The sequence below is a fragment of the Bufo gargarizans genome, unplaced genomic scaffold (assembly GCF_014858855.1).
Source record: "Bufo gargarizans isolate SCDJY-AF-19 unplaced genomic scaffold, ASM1485885v1 original_scaffold_2062_pilon, whole genome shotgun sequence".
NCBI lineage: Eukaryota > Metazoa > Chordata > Amphibia > Anura > Bufonidae > Bufo > Bufo gargarizans.
The window spans coordinates 64,045-87,081 of record NW_025334626.1 but is presented as its reverse complement, the minus strand read 5'-3'; the positions used below and the strand labels follow the sequence as shown (position 1 = coordinate 87,081).

The window sequence follows — 23,037 nt, the reverse complement described above, 5'->3', positions numbered from 1 at the left end:
TGTTGCCTTCAATAGTGCCACTTTTAAGTAGTCCCATTTCTCCTGGACTCCAATGAAACTGTTCCAGTCTGATAGGGACTCGTGTACCACTAGTCTTACACAGACTGCAGAATCAGACTACACAGGATGTTTGTTGTCTGTTACTATGATGATACATAGCTCTGCTTAGTTGCTGCATACACAAAACGGTTGGAGATTTTTATTGAGGACTATAGTAATACACGACAACTAGGAAATTCTGCAGCTGGTGTCAGGACATAAGGTCAAGTTGAGTCAGCAGGCAGGACGTTTTCAAGGGGGCTTTGTACAGGGTGAATGGAGTCATAAGGCCCCCTGGTAATTGCTTGTTATCCGATCTTTGATTGATGTCTCAGTTAGAGTTAATACATTATGCTGAAAGGTATACATGTGTTTGTCATGTGGCATAGGATGGGACAGGGGTTAATGGTGATGGTATTATACAGGAACGTGTATCTATATTTTCATCTGATAAAATCTTAATTGGTCCTTAGTCAAATCTTAGTTTTTCCCATCCACAGTTCAATGTTCCCTCCTCCCCTTCACACAGCCATGACAACGTTCTGCCTACCTGCAGCCACCACTAGGTGGAGCTCACTTCAGGCATATTTATTCTTGAACTCAGTACAGTCTGCAGTGAGCTCCACCTAGTGGTGGCATATGTACTGCTCATAATGGGGGCTCTTAACCTCTCTGATCTTGCTTATTATCTTATAGATCAGCATGCACACAGAAATCAATATATATATCTCTTTTAATACATTATATAAGGCGCACAATTTGAGTTTATACAGAGAGGGCAAAGAAAATTTACGAAAGATCTGAAAAGTCTATTACATAGCCAGAAATCATACAAAAAGTGCATTGATAGGAGGATAGTATAGGCAGAGGGTCACGTGACCCTGCTCGACAAATCAAGATTCGATTCCAGTTTACCAAGTCTATATATATATATCTGTGATTGGTAATTTCCTATTTCCAGTTCATCATGAAGAGTTCGGTTTATCAAAAGACATCCTCGGCCGTATTTCCGAGCTGATACCAGATCAACTGCTAGAGAAAAAAAACGGAAGATACCAAAAATATTCGCTGTGCGGAGTATGGTTTTAGTAGAAATTGAAGCCATTCTGGAGTAAATCCGGAAGGTTCCGTGGCCGCGGGTGGGTTAACAGCTTATAGGTTTCTTTAAGTATCAAATAGTTAAATCCATCAGGAGACAAAAATTACTTCTGTGTTAGTAAAATGGCTGCCATAGTCCTGGAGGCATCTCAGAAGAGTCCACATTCCCAAAATCCAGGCAGGTCGTCGGGTGGTGAGCAAATGACTTTTTGGTATGGTGAATACAAAATTTTAGAAAGCTTAAAGGGCTTGTCCACTTCGGACTATATATTTTTGCTTGAAGGCTGCCCGAGGATAAGCAAAAATCTGAGGGCAAACCCTCCAGCAATCAAAGAACAGTGTTCAATTACCCTGCAGCGCCTCCACAGGGGAAATAAAGTATTACACTGTTTCCATTAAAAAGAATGGTCTGTCTGTGTACTGTAGGGCAGGGCAGGTCCTCCAGAGCAAGAGGCGCTCTTTGTAGCCACTAAGGGGCTGTCTAAACCTAACATCCCCTTTAAGGAATTTTTTTTTTATTCACCAGCAGGATGAACTCTATTAAAGCAGCCATAATGTATTGTAGGGCTGACCCTGCAGATTAAAGCCACGCCGTTCTTTGCCTGATTTTCTGCTGCGTTTAGGATAAATGTTTCTAAAAAATATGCAAATAAGGGCTTAAGTGCACCCTAATCACTCAGTGCACATTAGCTCTTCCACAGTACTTCCCTGGACACTTCACCTTCCACTTGGACTTTTGGTTATGTCAATCAAACAGAAGGGAAGCATAGTGAAGGAGCTAAGGGGAACTGAGTTGGTCTGATTCAGCAATTTATGGTCTTAATCAGCAGGGTCAGCCTTACCAGGCATTACGGCTGGTTTAATAGGGTTGATCCTGCTGGCAAATGCCCTTTAATTACTTTGCTTATAGTGATGGGAACATCATAAAGGTTCAATAAACAGTGAAATTCCTTTATATAGGAAACCTGATAATCCAGAGAACATGATAATCCAGCATGGATTTCCAGAGACCATCAATATATACCCTTCATCAAGTGAGTTTTATATATTCATCTGATAATCTGAGATTCATCAGGTTCCTATGGATGTCGGATTATAGGAGTATTTCTGCATTTCCAAGAATACTGCCTTTTACTAGTATTTTTTTCTGCTTTGTGTTGGGAAGTTTAGGCAATGACCATTTACAGCTCCTCGGGGGAAGATCACTCAGTTTCCGACCATGAAGCATGCTGGGAAAACTCCCCATTGTGTAAAGCATGGGTGACACAGATATTCTCATGTGTTTCTCAGTGCCCTCTAGTGGCTTGAAGAAAGAACTTGGCTTTGTAGGTGCAGTTGTGATAACCCCCAAACCCAAACTATCTCTGTCTGTTCTCCAGGTAGGTGCAAGCCAGTAAGTAGCACTCATTAATGTCAACCACTAACTTCCATTCTTTAATTTGCACAGATAACGCCAGCAGTTGATCGTCAGCTGCTTCTTCTCACATAGTCATGGGTGTGTACATAAGAGCTAAGCTCCACCCTGGAGGAACGTTAAACCTTCTATTATGGGATTTAAGTATCTGTAGTTGCCCTCCTGCTGTCTACACTCATATGGGTGCCAATAATACTACTTGGTTCCTGCTGATGGAGATGGAATTTCCAGCTTCAGATCTGCTCTATTATGAGAACTACTATTTCCATTTATATACTGGTCACACTAGTGCCTTGGGATCTGTTTTTACAGGACACTTGATGGATATGCTTTGCAATGGATATTGAGTGCTCCCATTGGTATTAATGGACCAATAAGATTTTTGTTTAGTGGGTACAGATTATAAGACTCCACCCACCAGGAGCAACAGCAACCGGGACACCCATGTGACTCCAGCAATGTGATTTGTTTTTTATTTACTTTTGTTAATGAGATTCCAAATTCATTAAGGGGGTTGTTGGGAATTAGAAAGCAGGGACAGGTTTTGTACATGGCGGTGTCTGGTATTTCTGCTAAGCACCACCCAGTCGGAAAGAGCTGAGTTGTAATGCCAGATCCAACCATCGAGTGGTGCTGTATATGGGCAAAAAAAAGCAGAACCTTTTTATTTCTAATCTCATGCATTCCTTTTAATATCCCTATGATGCTGTAAGCTTCCTTCTCTAGTACATGTAGATATAGCAGAGCCGAGTTTCTAACTTGGCACACTAGCCTGGAATAGCAGGACGCTGGTGTGAACGGAGCCTGATATATCTGTACATGTGTGTAACTGGTGGTCACCCATACAGGAAGACAAGAGGCTGAATTATCATGACCTGCAAAATTAAAAATTAACAAATGGGGAGGAGGAAGGGTGGTGGGTGCATCCTGCTGAGATAGATGGCCTTGTGGAGGACTGCTTGCATTGGCGTGGAGGATGTGCAGTTGGGAGCGCCGCGGATGATATTTGGTTTCCAGTTTAGTCTGCCCCGATAAGAAGACAATGTGTAAAAATAATCAGCGGTCAGAAGGGGGCGACAATTGCCACTGAAATAGATGAAAGGATCCCCTGCTCCTGTCAGTTCTGCTCTGTCCACAGCTGCAATGTAAGGAGAAAGAGAATATGTTATTCAAGCACTACTGACCTCATCATTGTACGCAAGGGACTACTCTTGGTTCCACCTGCAATCATGTTACAATGTCAACATTCCCTCTCTTTGGCTCCAGTAAGTTTTTGCCGTTTTTTGTGACAGCAGCTGCCGCTAGGGAGAGCTGAACACATATGTATTTACACAGCTCCCTCTAGTGGCGGCTCTGGGCAGCCATCATTTCATAATTTTATGTAAATTGTGGATTTAAAGGGGTTGTCCAGGTTTTGTTAAGTGACACCCTATCGAGAGCTGTAATATCTATGGAGATGTATTCTAAAACTAATCAGCGCAGAATTTGTATCTATTTAAAGGGGTTATCCAAAACTATAAACTGCCCCCGCATGTGCCGGGCCCCTCACATGGATCAACATATCCTAGTCACATTATTTATACTGTATGACAGCGTTATTTATGTGTAATAGATGGTGGCATTAGTCATGTGTACAGTAGGGCAGCATAATCTTTATATACAAGTGTTCTACATAGTCACATTATTTATTAGTACTGTATTGCAGTGTTGTGTATATGTATTATATAGTGACATAAGCTATGTGTACAGTATGGTAGCATCATTTATATGTACTGTATTGTCACATTATTTGTACTGTATGGTAGTATTGGTCATGTGTACAGTATGATAGCATAATCTACATATACTACATATTCCCATTATTTATTAGTACTGTATTGCAGTGTTGTGTATATGTATTGGTCATGTGTACAGTATAGTAGCATAATCAACATATACTACATAGTCACAATAATTATACCGTATGGTGGTATTTATATGTATTGTATAGTGGCATTAGCTATGTGCACAGTATGGTAGAATACTGTATGTGTACTGTATTGTCACATTATTTGTACTGTATGGCAGTGTTATTTATATCTATCGTATGGTAGCATTAGCTATGTGTACAGTATGGCAGCATACTCTTTATATACTGCAGCCTCCAGCGCACGGTATGTCCATGCTGTTTACTGGTTTCCAGTTTGCAAATCTATCTTACTGGAAATCAGTCTCTGTACTCAGGAGGTTTCAGCGCAGTGACCCCTGTATCTGGCAGGAGAATGGAGGTCAGAAGGTGACATCAGGGGGATTTCATTAGACGTTTGGGGTTTTCTTATGTAAATTGAAACACCGAAGATGAAATGAGTGGATTACTTACAGGAACCGTAAAAGATTATTCCTAAGCAAATGGATTTCCAAATGGGTCCCCAAATGGATCAGCAGCTTTTATCGCATGTGCCGTGGAGTTCTGAAAACACATATTTTGCATGAATGATATATTGCAGGTGACACTCCGACATCATAGACATCACAGTAAATATCTAAAACATTTAATCAAAAAATCAACTGGTCCATATGTACTAATGTGGTTGTATCTAGGCCTAGACCAAGGAGATATGACTTAGCATTAAAGGGACGTGACCTAATACACACATTTTTTCATATTGTTTCCATGGAAATATTCCCAATTGCCTTAAGTTTCCTAGTTCCCCACTGCAATAAATAGCATGCCTGGTGGTCTGGGGTAGTAAAGGGTTAAGGCAACATCCTTTGTCTTCTAAGGCAGGGAAAAAAATCCATGGTTGCATCCCTGGTGGTCTTTTTTGCACTGAAAGAGTTGATGGTAACATCCCTTGTGTTCATAAGACAGTAAATGTGCATATATAGTTACACCCTTAGTGGTCTAGGATAGTGAAGAGGTTAATAGTATCACCCCCTGATGGTCTAGGAATGTAAAGGGGTTAACAATATCATCCCTGGTGGTCTAGGATAGTGAAATAGTTAATCGTATCATCCCTGGTGGTCTAGAATAGAAAAGGAGTTAATAGCATTGTCCCTGGTGGTCTAGAATGGTGGAGGAGTTAGTAGTATCATTCCTGATGGTCTAGGACAGTGTTTCCCAACCAGTGTGCCTCCAGCTGTTGCAAAACTACAACTCCCAGCATGCCCGGACAGCATTTGGCTGTGCGGGCATGCTGGGAGTTGTAGTTTTGTAACAGCTGGAGGCACACTGGTTGGGAAACAGTGGTCTAGGACATTGAAGAAGTTAATGGTATAATCCCTGATGGTGTAGAAGAGCAAAGGCTATAAAAGAATTATCACTGCTGGAGGTCTGGGATGCTGAAAGGGTTAATAGTATCATCACTGGTGGTCTAGGATATTGAAGAAGTTAATAGTGTCATCCCTGATAAAAGAAAAATCACAGAAAATAATGCAGTAACACAATAGATGCAAATGTTATATATGAACCAAGCGCTCATTCTGATATGATATAATCTGAGACTCTCAGAGAATATATTCTAATCAAAACACATCTGTGCCCGCCTACCCGCGCCAAGGTGGTCTCAAAACCTTCCTATGCCGTTATCACATTGTGCAGTATGTTTTTTTAAAATCTTTTTCAGTGATTTTTGCTCAGTCTGTGGCAAGGTGGATTGGCCATAGACCTTTACAGGGAGATTGTTTGCATCTATTGTGTAAGTGCATTAATTTCAGTAATTTGCTTTTATAAATGTAGCCATGCCCATCCGCATGTTCATTTATTACATCGTGCAGAATCTTTTTTTATAATTTTCAGCGATTTTTGCTCTTTTATTCCTGATAGTCTAGGATAGTGAAGGCATTCATAGCATCATACTGGGTGTTATAGAAAAGCAAAGGGGATAATGGTATCACCAGCGATCTAGGATACTGAAGGGGTCAATAGTATTGTCCCTGGTAGTTTAGGATAGTGAAGGGGTAAATTATACCATCCCTGATGGTCTAGGATACTGAAGTGGTTAATAGTATCATCCCTGGAGGTCTGGACAGTAAAAGACCAAGACAAATGTAAAAGTAATAGTAATATCACAATCTCCTGCTGCTGCTTTTATCCCAATGCTTTGCAAACCCTTTCCTCCGTTTCCTTGTTTCCTGGTCCCTGTTGTCATGCAACAAATGTTACTGCGCAGTCAAACACTAGCCAGTGATCGGCTGAGCAGGTATCTTCTGGCTGTCGAGAGGAAGTAGGAAACAGAGACTGCCGGGGTACCTGGGGTGCTTTGGAATTGAGGACGGCGGGCCGGGTTGGGAACAGCGAAGTACTGTAAGTATTACTTGTTTATACCATTCTGTTTAATGATAATACACCAAGTGGTCTCGGCAATCAATATAAAGATATCCCTGAAGGTCTAGGGTAGTGAAGGAGCTTCCTCTCTGTGCTGAGATTATCTGTCTGCAGGGCTCCTCATTATTGGTTGTCCCAAAATAAGGACAAAATAGGACAAACACAATTGTCAGCAGAGCATAGTCTTGGTCGGACTGTAAAGGAAGGCTGCCACAACTAGAGAAACACCAATTATTTAATTCTGTTCCATGTCATCTAGCCCCACTAATCAAAACAGTAGGTAGAAGGAGACTTACTGAGTTTTGGAAAGAAGCGCCAAATGAGGCTGATCCAAAGGGGGTTTCAAACAGCCCTTCTGTAGGTTTGGATACTGGCAGTAGGTGCGCCCGCGGGACTGGCTTTGGTGGCTCTAATAAGCAAAAAGATCATAAAAATGTTATCAAGTTATTTACAGACTGCTCTGCTCTACAAATTCTTACAGTCAGGGGTCCGCTTCATATGCTAATGTAGACAGGGATAAATCCATCACTGGTTTAAGTACAGCAGAATGCAGACTGTTTATATGAATCATCAGCAGAATGCAGACTGTTTATACGAATCATCAGCAGAATGCAGACTGTTTATATGAATCATCAGGCAGACTGTTAATATGAATCATCAGCAGAATGCAGACTGTTAATATGAATCATCAGCAGAATGCAGACTGTTTATATGAATCGTCAGCAGAATGCAGACTGTTAATATGAATCGTCAGCAGAATGCAGACTGTTTATATGAATCGTCAGCAAAATGCAGACTGTTTATATGAATCATCAGCAGAATGCAGACTGTTTATACGAATCATCAGCAGAATGCAGACTGTTTATATGAATCATCAGCAGAATGCAGACTGTTTATATGAATCATCAGCAGAATGCAGACTGCTTGTGCAGTAGCAACACCAGAAAAATACAGGCTGTATGCATGATGGCTGCTGCAGAATGCAAGTTGTTTGTACAGCAGCATCAGCAGAATGCAGGCAACAGTACATATACAGCAAGAAAAGCAGAATATGGCTGTGTGCTTAGCGCCATCAGCAGAATGTAGACTATTTGTATGTCAGCAACGACAGAATGGTTGTTACTAAAGCAGCGACATCAGCAGCAGAATAGAGGCTTTTTAGGCCCCTTTCACACGGGGGCGAGAACTCTGCATGGGTGCAATGCATGAGGTGAAAGCATTGCACCCGCACTGAATCCGGACCCATTCACTTCAATGGGGCTGTGCAGATGAGCGGTGATTTTCACGCATCACTTGTGCGTTTTGCGTGAAAATCGCAGCATGTTCTATATTCTGCGTCTTTCACGCAACGCAGGCCCCAAAGAAATGAATGGGGCTGTGTGACCATCGCAAGCATCCGCAAGCAAGTGCGGATGCGGTGTGATTTTCACGCACGGTTGCTAGGAGATGATGTTAGTAAATTGTAAAAAGTCAATTTACTGTATTATTTTACTTATAACATGGTTATGAAGGAAAATAATAGCATTCTTGATACAGAATGCTTAGTAAAATGTGGCTTGAGGGGTTAAAAAATAAAAAAAATTAACTCCCCTCATCCACTTGATTGCGCAGTCGGCATAGTCTTCTTTTTCCCTCTTTCAGGACCTGAAAAAGGACCTTTGATGACGTAATCGCGCTCACCAAGCGATCAAGTGGATGAGGCGAGTTATTTATTTATTTATTTTTTAACCCCATAAGCCACATTTTAGTAATCATTCTGTATTAAGAATGCTATTATTTTCCCTTATAACCATGTTAGAAGGGAAAATAATAAAATCTACAATACACCGAACCCAAACCCGAACTTCAGTGAAGAAGTCCGGGTTTGGGTCTGGGTACCACATTCAGTTTTTTATCACGCGCGTGCAAAATGCATTGCAAACGCATGATAAAAACTGAACAACGCAATCACAGTCAAAACTGACTCGCGCGAGTTTCTCGCAATGCACACGAGACGCATCCGGAGCAAATCCGAGACGCCCGTGTGAAAGAGGCCTAACAGAACTGCCTCACCTGGGCTTGACTAAGCTTACAATATTCAGGGAGGTGTAAAAACCAACTACATACTGTATATACTCTGCTCAGAAGCTGCAAACAGCTTCTATTTTTCCATTTATAGAAGGTATAATCCCATTGTAAGTTAGAATGATCCTTATTTCTCAGTTTTATTGTTTGTTTGTGAAATGTTGTGCTGCCATACCTTTTTTTGTTTGCTTCCTGCATGTTAGCTTTATGGATATGCATCTGCAATTATGGATGTGCTAGTCTAACCTTTCTTGAATAAGAGCAGAGGCTGCTGTAATCACAGAACTTTATTAACTGGCAAATTCCTTCTTGTGATTCCCAGTTTAGGTAGGATATTCATTATCAATCTATCTATCTATCTATCTATCTATCTCTTTCTAATATCTATCTATCAGCAGGGAGGAAGTAAAGGACTGCAGTAATTCAAGCCGTCACCTATTCTGCCCCATATTAAAATAAATGGAGTGTGGGGTCCGCAGGTGAATGATGTTATAGACAGCATAGACTTCTAATAGTTTTATTCTTGATTAGAAACTTTAATATTCTCCATGAGCTACTTATTCTAAGATCTTTCTGATATCTACTGGGCCAAAAAACTAAATATTACATTACCATTCAACTTAGAAGACAGCTGAGTAATGTCAAAATCATCGTGGTCCGCGCTTTCTTGTGGAATTCCAACTTTACTGTTAAAATAATTTGAAAAAGCTCCGGAGGTGCTGATAGAGTTATTCTGCTGCTCCCCGCGCCTCGCTGGCACAGCAGGAGGCTTAGCCAACTGATAGTCTTTGAACATATCTTTCACATTCTTCTTTTCCTTCTCTCCCAATGGATCCAGAGCAGTAAAAGCATCACTTTCCTTCTTTGGATCTTCCTTCACTGGTGCCGGTCTTGGTGGTAGCTGTGGGGGACTTGCTAATAAACCAGGACCTGACTGGATTAATCCCAGGGTTGAGTTGAGTAAAGTTGGTGGTCTAGCTGGAAACATGTTCATTTGGAATGGGTTCGTTGACTGTTGGGGCCATGCAGGTACTGGTTGATTCCACACTGGGGGGTTTTGCATGGGTGGGGGTACTACAAACTGTGTCGGCTGACTCCAGGACACCATCGCTGATGGAGACGAGAAAACATTTGATGGATTGAAGCTATTTTGTGCAGCCAGTGCCGGATTTGGAATTGTAGCTGGTGATTGGCTATAGATCAAGGGCTGTGGATTCCACTGCTGAGATGAATTCATTGGCAAAGAACCTGTGAGAGCAAAAACACCATCATAATAAGAATATATTTTCATTTTCCCCCAAGGGGGCTGACCCCCAGTCCCCCACCCAGAACCTCAAGTATGAGTCAGAGAAGAAAGAGGTTACAAAGAGCATCTGCCTGGAGGACCCAACTATGTAATGCTTCATTTCTCCTGTGGAGGTGCTGCAGGAGATTAAACACTTGCCAATTGATTCAATTATACACTACAGAGGATCGTTGGGTTGCTGCATCCTGTGATCAGCTTTTTCGTAGGACCTTTCTAGCAAGAAGGGCTATGGAAAATCCCTTTAAGAAAGTTTAAACTCTGTTACACAAAGCGATCGATATGTTCTAAAATAAACTAGCACATTTCTGAAAGCTTGTTTCAGTAATGTCACATCTGTTCCCAGCATTGATCTATGCAGGCAATGCCAGTCCAGACTGCTAGGTAAATAGCATTACCTGGCAGGACTACAGGAAGTAGTGGGCGGCTGCCATATTGGATCTGAAAAATATATTCTTATCCAACTAACTACTGAGTGGAATTTAATGTATGGGGGGTTGGTGGATGAAAAAGAACAACTCCACTCTAGTCATAAAGTGAACTATAACTTGTGAATTTAATCCAATACTGAATACAAAATTAATTATATTCCAGTGCAGTGCTGCCACCTGCAGGCCTGTATTGGAATATACCAGTAATAGGCCTGGAAGCCTTGTACCGGCTGAGGCCTATTCCTACTAAGGAAAGCCTTCCCCGATCTTAGCAAGGGGAAGGCGTTCCGGCAGGCTCCCTCCCGGGTTTCTTAACTCTCAGATGACGAGGTCACATTTGACCATGGCATCTGGGAGGTTAAACGTTTGTGATTGGCATTATCGCTGATTGCAGCAGACATTAGCCCCAGGTGTTTTCTGTGTGAAAAAGCAGGCACCCAGTGGCTATGGTACTTGCTGTGTTCTGGAGCGGAAGGGATTAAAAGTAGGGATCGACCAATATTGACTTTTTTAAAGCCGATACCGATAACCTGGGAACTTTCATGCCGATAGCTTATACCGATATTCTGTGCATTTTCATTTTTGAAAAAAATATAACATTTTTCTGTTGCAGCGTTCACCACATAGGAGATTTTTTTTATATATATGTTAATAGTTTGGACTTTTTGGACGTGGCAATATGTGATATATTTATTTATTTATTGTTTCTATATTTTATATGTAAAATTGGGAAAGGGGGTGATTTATACTTAATATTTTTATTTATTTTTTTTAATTTTTATTTAATAACTATTTCCCCCCTTAGGATCTTTTAATCCCTTGTCTTATTCACCCTGATAGAGCTCTATTAGGGTGAATAGGTTCTCACACTCTCCCTGCTGCCCTGTGCATAGTGCACATAGCAGCAGGGAGATTACCTTGGCAGCCAGGGCTTCAGCAGCGTCCTGGCTGCCATGGTAACCAATCGGAGCCCCGGGATTACACTGCTGTCGCTCCGATCATCAGAAGCTGCCACTGCCACCAATGAAGAGGAGGGGAGGGAACCCTGTGGCCACTGCCACCAATGATTTTAATACTGGGGGTGGAGGGGAGGGTGCACTGCGCCACCAGTGTTTTCAATACTGGGGAGGGTGCACTGCGCCACCAATAATAATTAACGTTTAATACAGGAGGCGGGTGTGTCGGCGCAGAATCGCACAGCCGGCACCCTGTCTCTGACAGGGAGCTGCGATCAGCGGCAGCAGTTAACCCCTCAGGTGCTCGCAGCTTCCTTTCATATAGGCTGGGCGATGGCTATGTAATTCTGCACCCAGCCTCCCGTATTTGTATTAAATGTTAAAAAGGACCTTTCCAAACGTAATAAACTAAGTAGCAGAACATGTAGGGGTTAATGCAGGGATGTCCCTGCACTTACTATTATTTCTGTCCGGCGCCTCGTTGCGCCGCTGTGGCCCCAGTTACGTTTTCCCGCGCTGTATGCTAATCACTAGCATCGGTACACCCGGGAGAAGACATCAGCTTCTGTCCCTGGGCGTTCCTTCAGCCAGGAAGAAGAAAAAAAAAAAACTCACCTTCTCCCAGGCTGTGACATTCTGCGCTGCGATTGGACAGCGCTACAGCCAGGGAGAAGAAACGCCTAGGGAGAGAAGCTGATGTCTCCTCCCTGGATGCTAGTGATTAGCATACAGCGTGGGAAAAGGTAACGCAACGGAGCACCGGACAGAAATAATAGTAAGTGCAGGGACATCTCTGTATTAACCCCTACATGTTCTGCTACTTAGTTTATTATGTTTGAACCCATGAAAGGTCCTCTCATTGGTGGCGCAGTGCGCCCGCGCCTCCTCTTCCCCTTTCTCTCCTCATTGGCAGCGCGGCACAGGGGGAGGGAGAGAATGACTCCTTCTCCCCTGTGCTGCTGAGGGAACATGAACTAGCTGTCAGCGCGCTCATGTTCTGTGATAGCGCGCTGGACGCATTATCGGCGTTATCGGCAAGGTTAGATGCCGATAACTTTGAAAATCATGAATATGGGCCGATAATATCGGTAACTCTGATAATCGGTCGATCCCTAGTTAAAAGGATACATCATGCAAACATAAAAGTACTGTGAGCTGCCTGTTATAGAGCAGATCAGGTTCATATATATAGTTTTGTGGGAGAAGAGTCAGTGTAATCCCCGCTCATTATTAATTTAAGAGTCCAGTGGGTGGTCCTAATCTATGTACATAGAAGCTGATACTGATTAGGACTGCCCACTGGACTCCTAAGCTCAGAAAGAGCAGAAATTACACTGAATCTTTTCCCGTAAAACTATATATCAATCTGCTCAGCTCCTCCTACTCCATAAAATGCTGCCTGCTGATAGGCCGCATACTCAACATGAACCAAAAATGCTAAATAACGATGGAAAATAGGAAAGTTGCTTCCTTTTGGGAAGACACTGTAGAATTGCTGTTGGCATTGTTACTGATCCTCTCTTCTGATTGAGGTGAATCTGTCACCAGGTTTAAGCTTTGTGATTGTTCTATAGGATCTTCACTATCATGGGCTGCGACTCCTCCTGCCCATTTGTGGTTGATTGACAGCTTTTTCTCTAGCAGTGCAGGGAGAAAGCTGTCAATCAGTAGCAGGAGGGAGAAGCCTGCTGCTCATGGATAGAAGGACTCAATGCTCGGCTCTTGCTGCAGATGATAAACAATGAATTTATGAAAAATAGGGCAAGAAAATGGACCCAGCACCGGATTCAAGGTTTCTGTTTCTATTTTGGGCTTCCCTAGATAGAGCAACACAAACCTGGTGACTGATTCCCTTTAAGAGAATTTTCAAAATTCTGGTGAATGTCAGATGCCTTTTATTGAGGGCTTGTTCTTGAAAACTTGAAGAAGAAGTCAAGACCTCTGCTTCCTCCAACAATCCTGAAAAGTGATGTCACGTTCCTAGTGAGATGACCTCACGGAATCAGGACAGCCAATCATGGACCATGGTGTTGACCATGGTTGGCTGTCATGGTTATTATGCGATGACATTGCAGATATAAATCCCCAGCAAATAAAAGTAGAAGAATCACTAGGTGGGAGATGAACCTTGGATAATGTCTAAGGCCAGCAGACTAGAGAAGATCAATGGATACATCATACTAGGATCTCATTTTGGAAAGCTGCAAATTGAGGTTCTGCTTGGGCCACAGAAGGGTCACAAAGGTCTATGGTGTGCTTCTGTTCTACCATAATAATCAGCCAAAGCCATGTTCATCAGGTTCAGCAGACAACCTTATGTCCACGGACCACCAGCTATGTGTAGGAACATGGCATAAAATCAGAATAAAATAAAAGAACATTACAAGTTAAACAAATATAAAAAAATCAGCCCAATTTCTGAACTTTCATATAACATCCCAATCCTGTATATATTTAAAATGTGCACCCAATGCCCCTTAACACTCACCAGGACCTCCAATGACTGGAACAGTGGACAAACTAGTTTTACTGAAGAGATCCAGAGGATTAGGTTGTACTGAACTCGTCGGGGCTGGAACAGTGACCGATGAGGCCGGCTCAGGGTTTGCTCCTGAATTTGAAGTAAATATGTCTGACCCAAATATGTCATCAGAAGTTGGCTGTTTAAAAAAATGCATAATTACGGAGGATTCATGAGGTGACAATCTCTAGACAAACTCTGATATAATGTAACCAACGCGGAAAGGCAGGGCTTAATAGGAACAATGTGATTTTACCATAGGACTGCAATGATAAATAATATAAACAATAATGCAATGTGATCTAATGACCGCAAGTTTAAACCCCCCCCCCCAAAAAAAAGGTAAAAAAAAAAGTTTTTAAAAAGATAAATAAAAAAATTAAGAATTAAAAATTCAAAATCACCCCATCCTCATTTTACAAAGAAAATAAACATAATTGGTATTGCCACATTAAAATTGTCTGAGCCATTAAAATTGAAGTATTTATCCCGCATGGTGAACTCCGTAACCAGAAAAAAAATGGGCGAATTATGGATTTTTTTGTCTCTTTGCCGCACAAAAAATAGAATAAAAAGTGATGATCAATTGTATAGAATATTGAATGGCGCCATTAGAAAGTACAAATAGTCCCACCACAAACAAGACCTCATAGAGCTACCGGAACGGAAAAGCTAAAAAGTTAGGGCTCTTGGAAGGTGAGGAGTAAAAAACAAAAAAATTGAAACAATTTGTGGCACCAAAGGGTTAAACTTCCTGGGCCCCAATGCAATATCTGTTATAGGCGTCTCTCCTACCACCTGCCATTTATAATCATAGTGTCTTCTGATGTGGCCGTTGGACCCTCTCAGACACCAGGGCCCGAGGTGAACGCTACCTCTGCACCTCCTGTGGTAATGCCCAGAAAAGCAGTCAGTGCAATGAATATGAAAACCTAAGGGGGCACAAACTTTTTTTGTATTCACTTTATAAATGATACCGACATGCACCCTGACTGACAACTATGGTAAAAACACTTAATGGAACACAAGACATACCGCAATAACCAGTCATACAAGGATGGAAATACCGTACTCACCCGTACTACATGGAGACGGCAGCACAAAGCAATACATAGGACAGACATTAGTATCAAGAGCATTACCGAAAAATATAAATGTTATTTAAAAAATGCACAATAATTCATTACATACAGAGGATTTACCCCTAAGGCGTTTTTCACACTGCGCGGCCTGCATCTGTACCCTATAGGCGGCCATGCTAAAAAAATAGTATACTGCACAGTACTGTATAATAAATGGCTCTGAATGGAGTAGCTCAGGCTACTAAAAAATCAAAATAAAAGGGGAACTACGATGGGGTTTGCTACAAAGTATCAGTCTGAATTCCAGGCTGTTTAGCTCACAGAGCATTGTCTAGACTGGATACAACTCTGCTAGTTTGTTACAATGTATCAGTCTGGAGTCCGGGCTGTTTAGCTCACAGAGCATTGTCTAGACTGGATACAACTGTGCTAGTTTGTTACAATGTAACAGTCTGGAGTCCGGGCTGTTTAGCTCAAAGAGCATTGTCTAGACTGGATACAACTCTGCTAGTTTGTTACAATGTATAAGTCTGGAGTCCAGGCTGTTTAGCTCACAGAGCATTGTCTAGGCTGGGTAAAACGGTGCTAGTTTGTTACAATGTATCAGTCTGGAGTCCGGGCTGTTTAGCTCACAGAGCATTGTCTAGAGTCTGAATATAGTTGTATCCACTTCTCAGCTGAGAGCTATGGGCAGCGTTACTGCCTCTGGATGGAAAGAAGAGTGTTCCCCTTCACTGACAGCAAGCAGAGATGTAGAAAAAGATGAAAAATCAAAATATAAAGAGGGAGATTTATTAGGACCAGCGCTTTATACACCAGTCTAAATCTCTGTCCAGCTGGCATCAGATGCAGAGATTTAGACTGGTGTAAAGACAGAGATTTAGACTGTCCAGCTGGCATCAGGGGTTGTCCTGTTTCAGAAGTAAATCGGACAGCACATGCGATCTGCCTGCAGTAAAGAATAGTTTGTTACCTACCCAACCCTGCGGCACCGCTCTGGTTCTCCCGGCAGGGCACTACTTACCTGGCTGCTGCTGCAGTGATGTCACATCAACAACAGGTGACTGCAGCCAATCACTGGCCTCTTTGTTGCACTGCTGAGGCCAGTCATTGGCTGTAGTGGTCACATTTTGTTGATATGACATCACTGCTGCAGTGTTGGCGTTAGATGCGGCAAAATTATTAAGAGGTCCAGAATTGTAGGTCTGGTGCAAGTGATCTCAAATCTGTTGGGCTGTGCATGCCCCATCCCCTCCAGCCCACTTTTGTACAAAGTTGTGACTTTTTAGTGCCACCATTCTGGCATGGAGGGGGTTCATAAATCTCCCCCAAAATGGAAGTTATAGTACTTTCTAAACTAGAAGCCTCCCATCAAATTTACAAACTCAGCTCTGCTACATCTGTACCTTATCAGGCATGATACATTGTAAACCATAGTCACCTTGACACTTCTCCGTCCTCTTCCGGGCTTGGCGCTTTGCGGCGGGGGGCTAATAGCTATAGGGTCTGCCGGATGCGGACTGCCATTGTCTTTCTTGTGGCTGGTACTCCCCTCCGAGTTCCTTCGCAATCCGTTTTGCACACCCCCTCCATGGGGCGTCGAGTCAGTGAAGGGATCGGGCAGCGGCCTGCTCTTAGGACTACATTGACCGTGTCCTAGTACCACACCATTGTGAGTCCTGGTCACGGGCCCTGACTGGCTAGCTTTAAAGGGCCACTGGTCAGACTTGGCTTCCTGTTTACCAGACTGGCCTGAAATTTGGTCAAACTGCTGTCCAAACACAATGTCGTCAGCGAGAGCGCCGTTAGCGGCGGGGCCGTTCGTGACGCTTTTCACAATTTCCGCCTTAGGATTGACAGATTTGGAAGAATTAACTGAAGAAGAGACAGAGGCTGATTGGTCTTTAGCGGTGAACGGATCATCGCAGAATGGATCTGGATTAGGTGCAGGGAAGAAGCTGAGATTGGTGGAAAATGGGTTTTCAGATGAGAAAGGTGATGGCGCTGCGGAAAGAGAAGAGGAGGGAGCGTGGAGGACGCCATTGCAGGCGAAAGGGTTCCCTTTAACACAGTTCTGATTGGTGTCGATTTCAGTGTTTAAATCCACTAACAGGAAATCATTACTGTCCTAATGATACGGAGAGAAAGGAAAGGTTAGGAAATCGGACGTGCAAATCGGAGAAATCACAAAGCACGAGAAAAAGTATGTGCCCCCCCTCTGGACCTTCCCTATCAAAGAGGTATTCTTATCTTGGACATTTATAGCACATCCATAGATGATGGTCAACCTCAGGGACCCAGACATATCTCCAGAATGTGATCACCCGAACCTTCGTCGTCGTCCCCAGACATACGCAGGGGATCCTCATTTTGGAGACAGTTTGGGTCCCTGGGGTGGGGTCGGCATGTAAGCGGACATCCTGTGGTCAGACTATAAATGTCTAAGATGGGAATACTCCTGTCAGTGAATAGAGCCGGCAGTCCCCCCAGCCACTCCATTCAGAATGAAGTAGACAGAGGAACGGGAGGGGAGCGTTCATTTTTAGACTTTTTTAGCCCTATAAGGGCTTAGTATACCCCATGGAGGGGGATGGGAGGGTATGGAGAGGGGTAAAAGGACTGTCCAATCAGGAGACTGGACTTATCGCTTTAAGGGGAAATATAATAGTAGATAAAAGGAACCCGATCAGTTGTCAAATAATTACTATGTTTACAGATGAAAAGTTATCCATGTGATAAAGTAAGTGCCCCCTTAACCTAATAACTGGTTGCTCTGCCCATTTGTTAGATTGCTGTTCAAGAAATTTAACCTCCATTGAAATTGCCTAAAAAAAAAAAAATCGAGAAGTGATCACTTGGGTTCCCTTTCTCTAAGAAGAGGGTCTCCGATTTGACTAATTACCCAAGACAAAGTGTCTCACGCTGACTTACAGGGCAGTTACCTCTAGGTCGCACTAGAGAGGCCGTTTTATTTCTTCTAATTTGCATACTTTTTCCCAGGGAGCATTGCCTGTAAGACTCCCGACACCTGCCGGCATCTCCACAAGGAGAATCAGTTCCCTCTAAGAGCTTAAAGATAGGAAGCCATTCAGTATGGCAGCCATGTGAAAACAGAGAGCGCTTGGAAGGGGGCAAATACTTTTTCTCCTCAACTGGACAGAATTGCGGCAGATTTTACCTATAGATTTGCAGCAGAATACAGCAGCAGGCAAATTGATTTTACAGATCTCATTCACACACTGTGAAAATTTTCCTTCTGAATAGTTGACCTAAGGATTGGATTTTAATATCTGTTGCTCTCAGCTGAGAAGTGGATACAGTTGTATCCAGTGTAGACAATGCTCTGTGAGCTAAACAGCCCGGACTCCAGACTGATACATTGTAACAAACTAGCAGAGAGATTTGTGCTACTGTTGCTGATGGGTTTGACTCACAGAGCATTGTCTAAACTGGATACAACTCTGCTAGTTTGTTACAATGTATCAGTCTGGAGTCCAGGCAGTTTAGCTCACAGAGCATTGTCTACACTGGATAATACTGTGCTAGTTTGTTACAATGTATCAGTCTGGAGTCCGGGCTGTTTAGCTCATAGAGCACTGTCTACACTGGATACAACTGTGCTAGTTTGTTACAATGTATCAGTCTGGAGTCTGGGCTGTTTAGCTCACAGAGCACTGTCTACACTGGATACAACTGTGCTAGTTTGTTACAATGTATCAGTCTGGAGTCCAGGCTGTTTAGCTCACAGAGCATTGTCTAGATTGCATACAACTGTGCTAGTTTGTTACAATGTATCAGTCTGGAGTCCGGGCTGTTTAGCTCACAGAGCATTGTCTAGACTGGATACAACTGTGCTAGTTTGTTACAATGTATCAGTCTTGAGTCCGGGCTGTTTAGCTCACAGAGCACTGTCTACACTGGATACAACTGTGCTAGTTTGTTACAATGTATCAGTCTGGAGTCCGGGCTGTTTAGCTCACAGAGCATTGTCTACACTGGATACAACTGTGCTAGTTTGTTACAATGTATCAGTCTGGAGTCCAGGCTGTTTAGCTCACAGAGCATTGTCTACACTGGATACAATTGTATCCACTTCTCAGCTGAGAGCAGGACCAGCTATGGACAGAATTTCTGCCTCTGAGCGGAAACAACAGTGTTCACATTCACTGACAACAAGCACATATATTGAAAATGGTGAAAATGGTGAAGAACCGAAAATAAAGTCTATTAGAAAGTTGTAAGTCCACTTATGATCTGCATGTAGAGATGCAGCATTTACCGCTCTGCTTGCTCACTTAGGCAATAGGTGACCTTTGGTCATTTTTTCTTGTGCACAAACATCTGACTTTCCCATAAATCACATGTCTGGAGGTTAATCAATAAAGCAACTGGTTACAAAATTACTATGTACCAAAGAGCAAAAAGTAAAAAATATTTTGTGGACTTTTTGAAACAAGAAGGATCAGCTTAAATGTACATCTCCTGGCTAGAACTAGGCTAAAGACTAACCAGACAAGTCCAAGGTTAATATATTTCTGTACAGGTCACAGGTAAAAAGCGACAACAATAGCTTCTCAATAACCACTTGGTAACAAATGTATTAAAGGCCCATCTGGGGCATCAGTGGCATATCTCAAAAATATCCCAGCACTCTAGATAGCTGGAAGCCAAATGTAAACAGAGAGCAGCTGCACATGTGCACTCACCCTCCATTCACATCCATAAGAGTTCTGAAAATAGCAGAACATACAGATATATACAGCCTCCACTAGGGGGAGCTCAGGAGATTATTACATAAGGATATATACAGTCACCACTAGAGGGAGCTCAGGAGATTACTGCATACAGATATATACAGCCACCACTAGAGGGAGCTCAGGAGATTGCTGCATACAGATATATACAGCCACCACTAGAGGGAGCTCAGGAGATTACTAATACAGATATATACAGACACCACTAGAGGGAGCTCAGGAGATTACTGCATACAGATATATACAGCCACCACTAGAGGGAGCTCAGGAGATTACTGCATACAGATATATACAGCCACCACTAGAGTGAGCTCAGGAGATTACTGCATACAGATATATACAGCCACCACTAGAGGGAGCTCCGGAGATTACTAATACAGATATATACAGCCACCACTAGAGTGAGCTCAGGAGATTACTGCATACAGATATATACAGCCACCACTAGAGTGAGCTCAGGAGATTACTGCATACAGATATATACAGCCACCACTAGAGGGAGCTCCGGAGATTACTAATACAGATATATACAGCCACCACTAGAGGGAACTCAGGAGATTACTACATACAGATATATACAGCCACCACTAGAGGGAGCTCAGGAGAATACTATATACAGATATATACAGCCACCACTATAGGGAACTCAGGAGATTACTGCATACAGATATATACAGCCACCACTAGAGGGAGCTCAAGGGATTACTGCATACAGATATATACAGCCACCACTAGAGGGAGCTCAGGAGATTACTGCATACAGATATATACAGCCACCACTAGAGGGAGTTCAGGAGATTACTACATACAGATATATACAGCCACCACTAGAGGGAGCTTAGGAGATTACTGCATACAGATATATACAGCCACCACTAGAGGGAGCTCAGGAGATTACTGCATACAGATATATACAGCCACCACTAGAGGGAGCTCAGGAGATTACTGCATACAGATATATACAGCCACCACTAGAGGGAGTTCAGGAGATTACTGCATACAGATATATACAGCCACCACTAGAGGGAGCTCAGGAGATTACTGCATACAGATATGTACAGCCACCACTAGAGGGAGCTCAGGAGATTACTGCATACAGATATATACAGCCACCACTAGAGGGAGCTCAGGAGATTACTGCATACTGTGTCATCACAAAGTTCAATGTTATAAACAGTATCAAGTAAGTTTCTGAGCTCCCTCTAGTGGCTGAATGCAGAATGAAGGGTTGGTCTAAAATTTAAACTTACTTGACTGTCCCTTCCCCCCCATTTATTAGAACTGTGGTCCTGTATCCCCGTCATAGGTAATGGTGGTCAGGCATGCATGCTGGCACTCTTTTCATCTCTATGGGACTGCTGAAGAGAAGCCAAGTTCAGGTCTCATGTCCTGTATCTCCGGCAGTCCCACAGAGGTGAATGGAGCGGTAATACCCATGCTCAGCCGCCATTCCATTCATACTGGGAGACACAGGACTCCTTCTCGAATCCCTACCGAACCTGTGGATAGGAGATACATTTCAACCTCAAGCAAATCCCTAATCCCAATAATATGGATCAGAACCCATAGAACCACACAGGTTCTGGACCATATTTCCAGATCAGATGATTGTACTAATAATTGGTAACTGAGACATTAGGACCTCCTTATAATGATCCCGGGCACCTTCATTACTCCAGGCGCTTCTAACATTTCAGGCCCTTTGTTCCATTTTGCCTTATACAGAACTGTGTCACAATTTTTCATGGATTTCTAGCCCACCAGGGGGCAGACTAAAGGAAAAAAAAATATGTTGTCAACCATCATCCTGTAATCCAGTCGATGGCGTTAGGTACTTACGGTCGGACTGTTGAGATCTGGCGGTGTGGACATATCACCAAATAAATTCATCTGGTCAACACCCTTCAAAAAAATCAAGAGATTAATGATTTACCACAATAGCGCAGGCGGGTTGTGTAATAAGTGACCTTAAAGGGGTTGTTCCAAGATGAACACAGGATACGTGATCAGTGGGCATCCAATTGCTGTAAACCCTACCAAGCATGAGAACGGTGGTCCTGTGTCCACTGCTAGAGTGGAGCACAGGTCAAGCAGGCGCATGAGTCTATGGAAGGACTCAGTGGAAAGTGTCCATCTTGGTACAACCCCCCTTAATTGGCCTTCTGTGAGACGATATCCCTTCTACAAGACCACTTTGGGTGGTTGTCATACTAGATGACTTGCACACGTGTGTAAAATGTGAGGTCACCGTCCTCTATCCTTTTTTAGGGCAGAGGAGACCAACCATCAGCCAAAAAAACAACCAGACTCTATGGATGTCTTTGCGGTCTTCCAAAAACAGTTGAGTTGCAATACTGGACACAACCCACTGGGCGCTGTTCCTGGAAGAAAGCAAGCATGTTTTCTTATCCTGGACAACCCCTTTAAGAAGAGTCGCCCATGTAGAAAGATACATTGTATTTAACATGCTAAGTGTCAAGTTAAAGATTGCTACATCTGTACTTTAGTGGCTATACAACGTTTTATAGGATATCTCCGAAATGTATAGTCAGTAGGCCACAAGTGCCTGGAGCAGTGTGTGCTGCGTATGCGTCTAAGGCTACCTTCACACTTGCGTTGTTGTTTTCCGGTATTGAGATTCAGCAGAGGATCCTAATACCGGAAAGAGATTCGTTCAGGATGCATCAGGATGGCTTCCGTTCTTGATTGCTCGATTCTTGCTGCAAGCTGCGGTTTTGTGTCCAGTCGAAAAAAAACGGATCCGGCACTGAAAACAATGTAAGTCAATGGAGATGGATCAGTTTTTTTAAGGAGCCTAAAAATACAGATCCGTCGCCTATTGACTTTCAATGTATTTATTGACGGATCCGTTTTCTTTTCCGTTTTGATTTCACACAACCGCAACGGAACGGATGCATCCTGATGTGAAAAATCAAAACGGATCTGTTTAATTCCAGTATTGAGATCCTCTGCCGGATTAACAAGGCAAGTGCGACAGTAGCTTAAGGCAAAATCTTGATGTCTCTCATGTGGGTCAACCATCCGTGGACACAATGTGAGCATGCACTG

At 42.9% G+C, this 23,037-nt stretch overlaps 1 protein-coding gene across 4 annotated transcripts in view; it reads right to left on the bottom strand.

Moving 5' to 3' along the window:
* Window positions 1-754: 754 nt before the first annotated feature.
* The window catches only part of DAB2 (DAB adaptor protein 2), an 82,820-nt gene continuing 60,537 nt past the window's right edge, over window positions 755-23,037 (bottom strand). For 3 of the 4 annotated variants that reach the window (XM_044274789.1, XM_044274790.1, XM_044274791.1), the window contains 7 exons: window positions 21,808-21,870; window positions 16,656-17,342; window positions 14,100-14,271; window positions 9,534-10,169; window positions 7,154-7,266; window positions 4,911-5,000; window positions 755-3,689 (listed from right to left, as the gene is read on the bottom strand). In XM_044274789.1, coding sequence (XP_044130724.1) covers window positions 4,932-5,000; window positions 7,154-7,266; window positions 9,534-10,169; window positions 14,100-14,271; window positions 16,656-17,342; window positions 21,808-21,870 — 1,740 coding nt within the window. In that variant the 3' untranslated portion in view covers window positions 755-3,689; window positions 4,911-4,931. The remainder of the gene's footprint in view (window positions 3,690-4,910; window positions 5,001-7,153; window positions 7,267-9,533; window positions 10,170-14,099; window positions 14,272-16,655; window positions 17,343-21,807; window positions 21,871-23,037) is intronic. The other variant, XM_044274792.1, reaches the window with a different exon arrangement.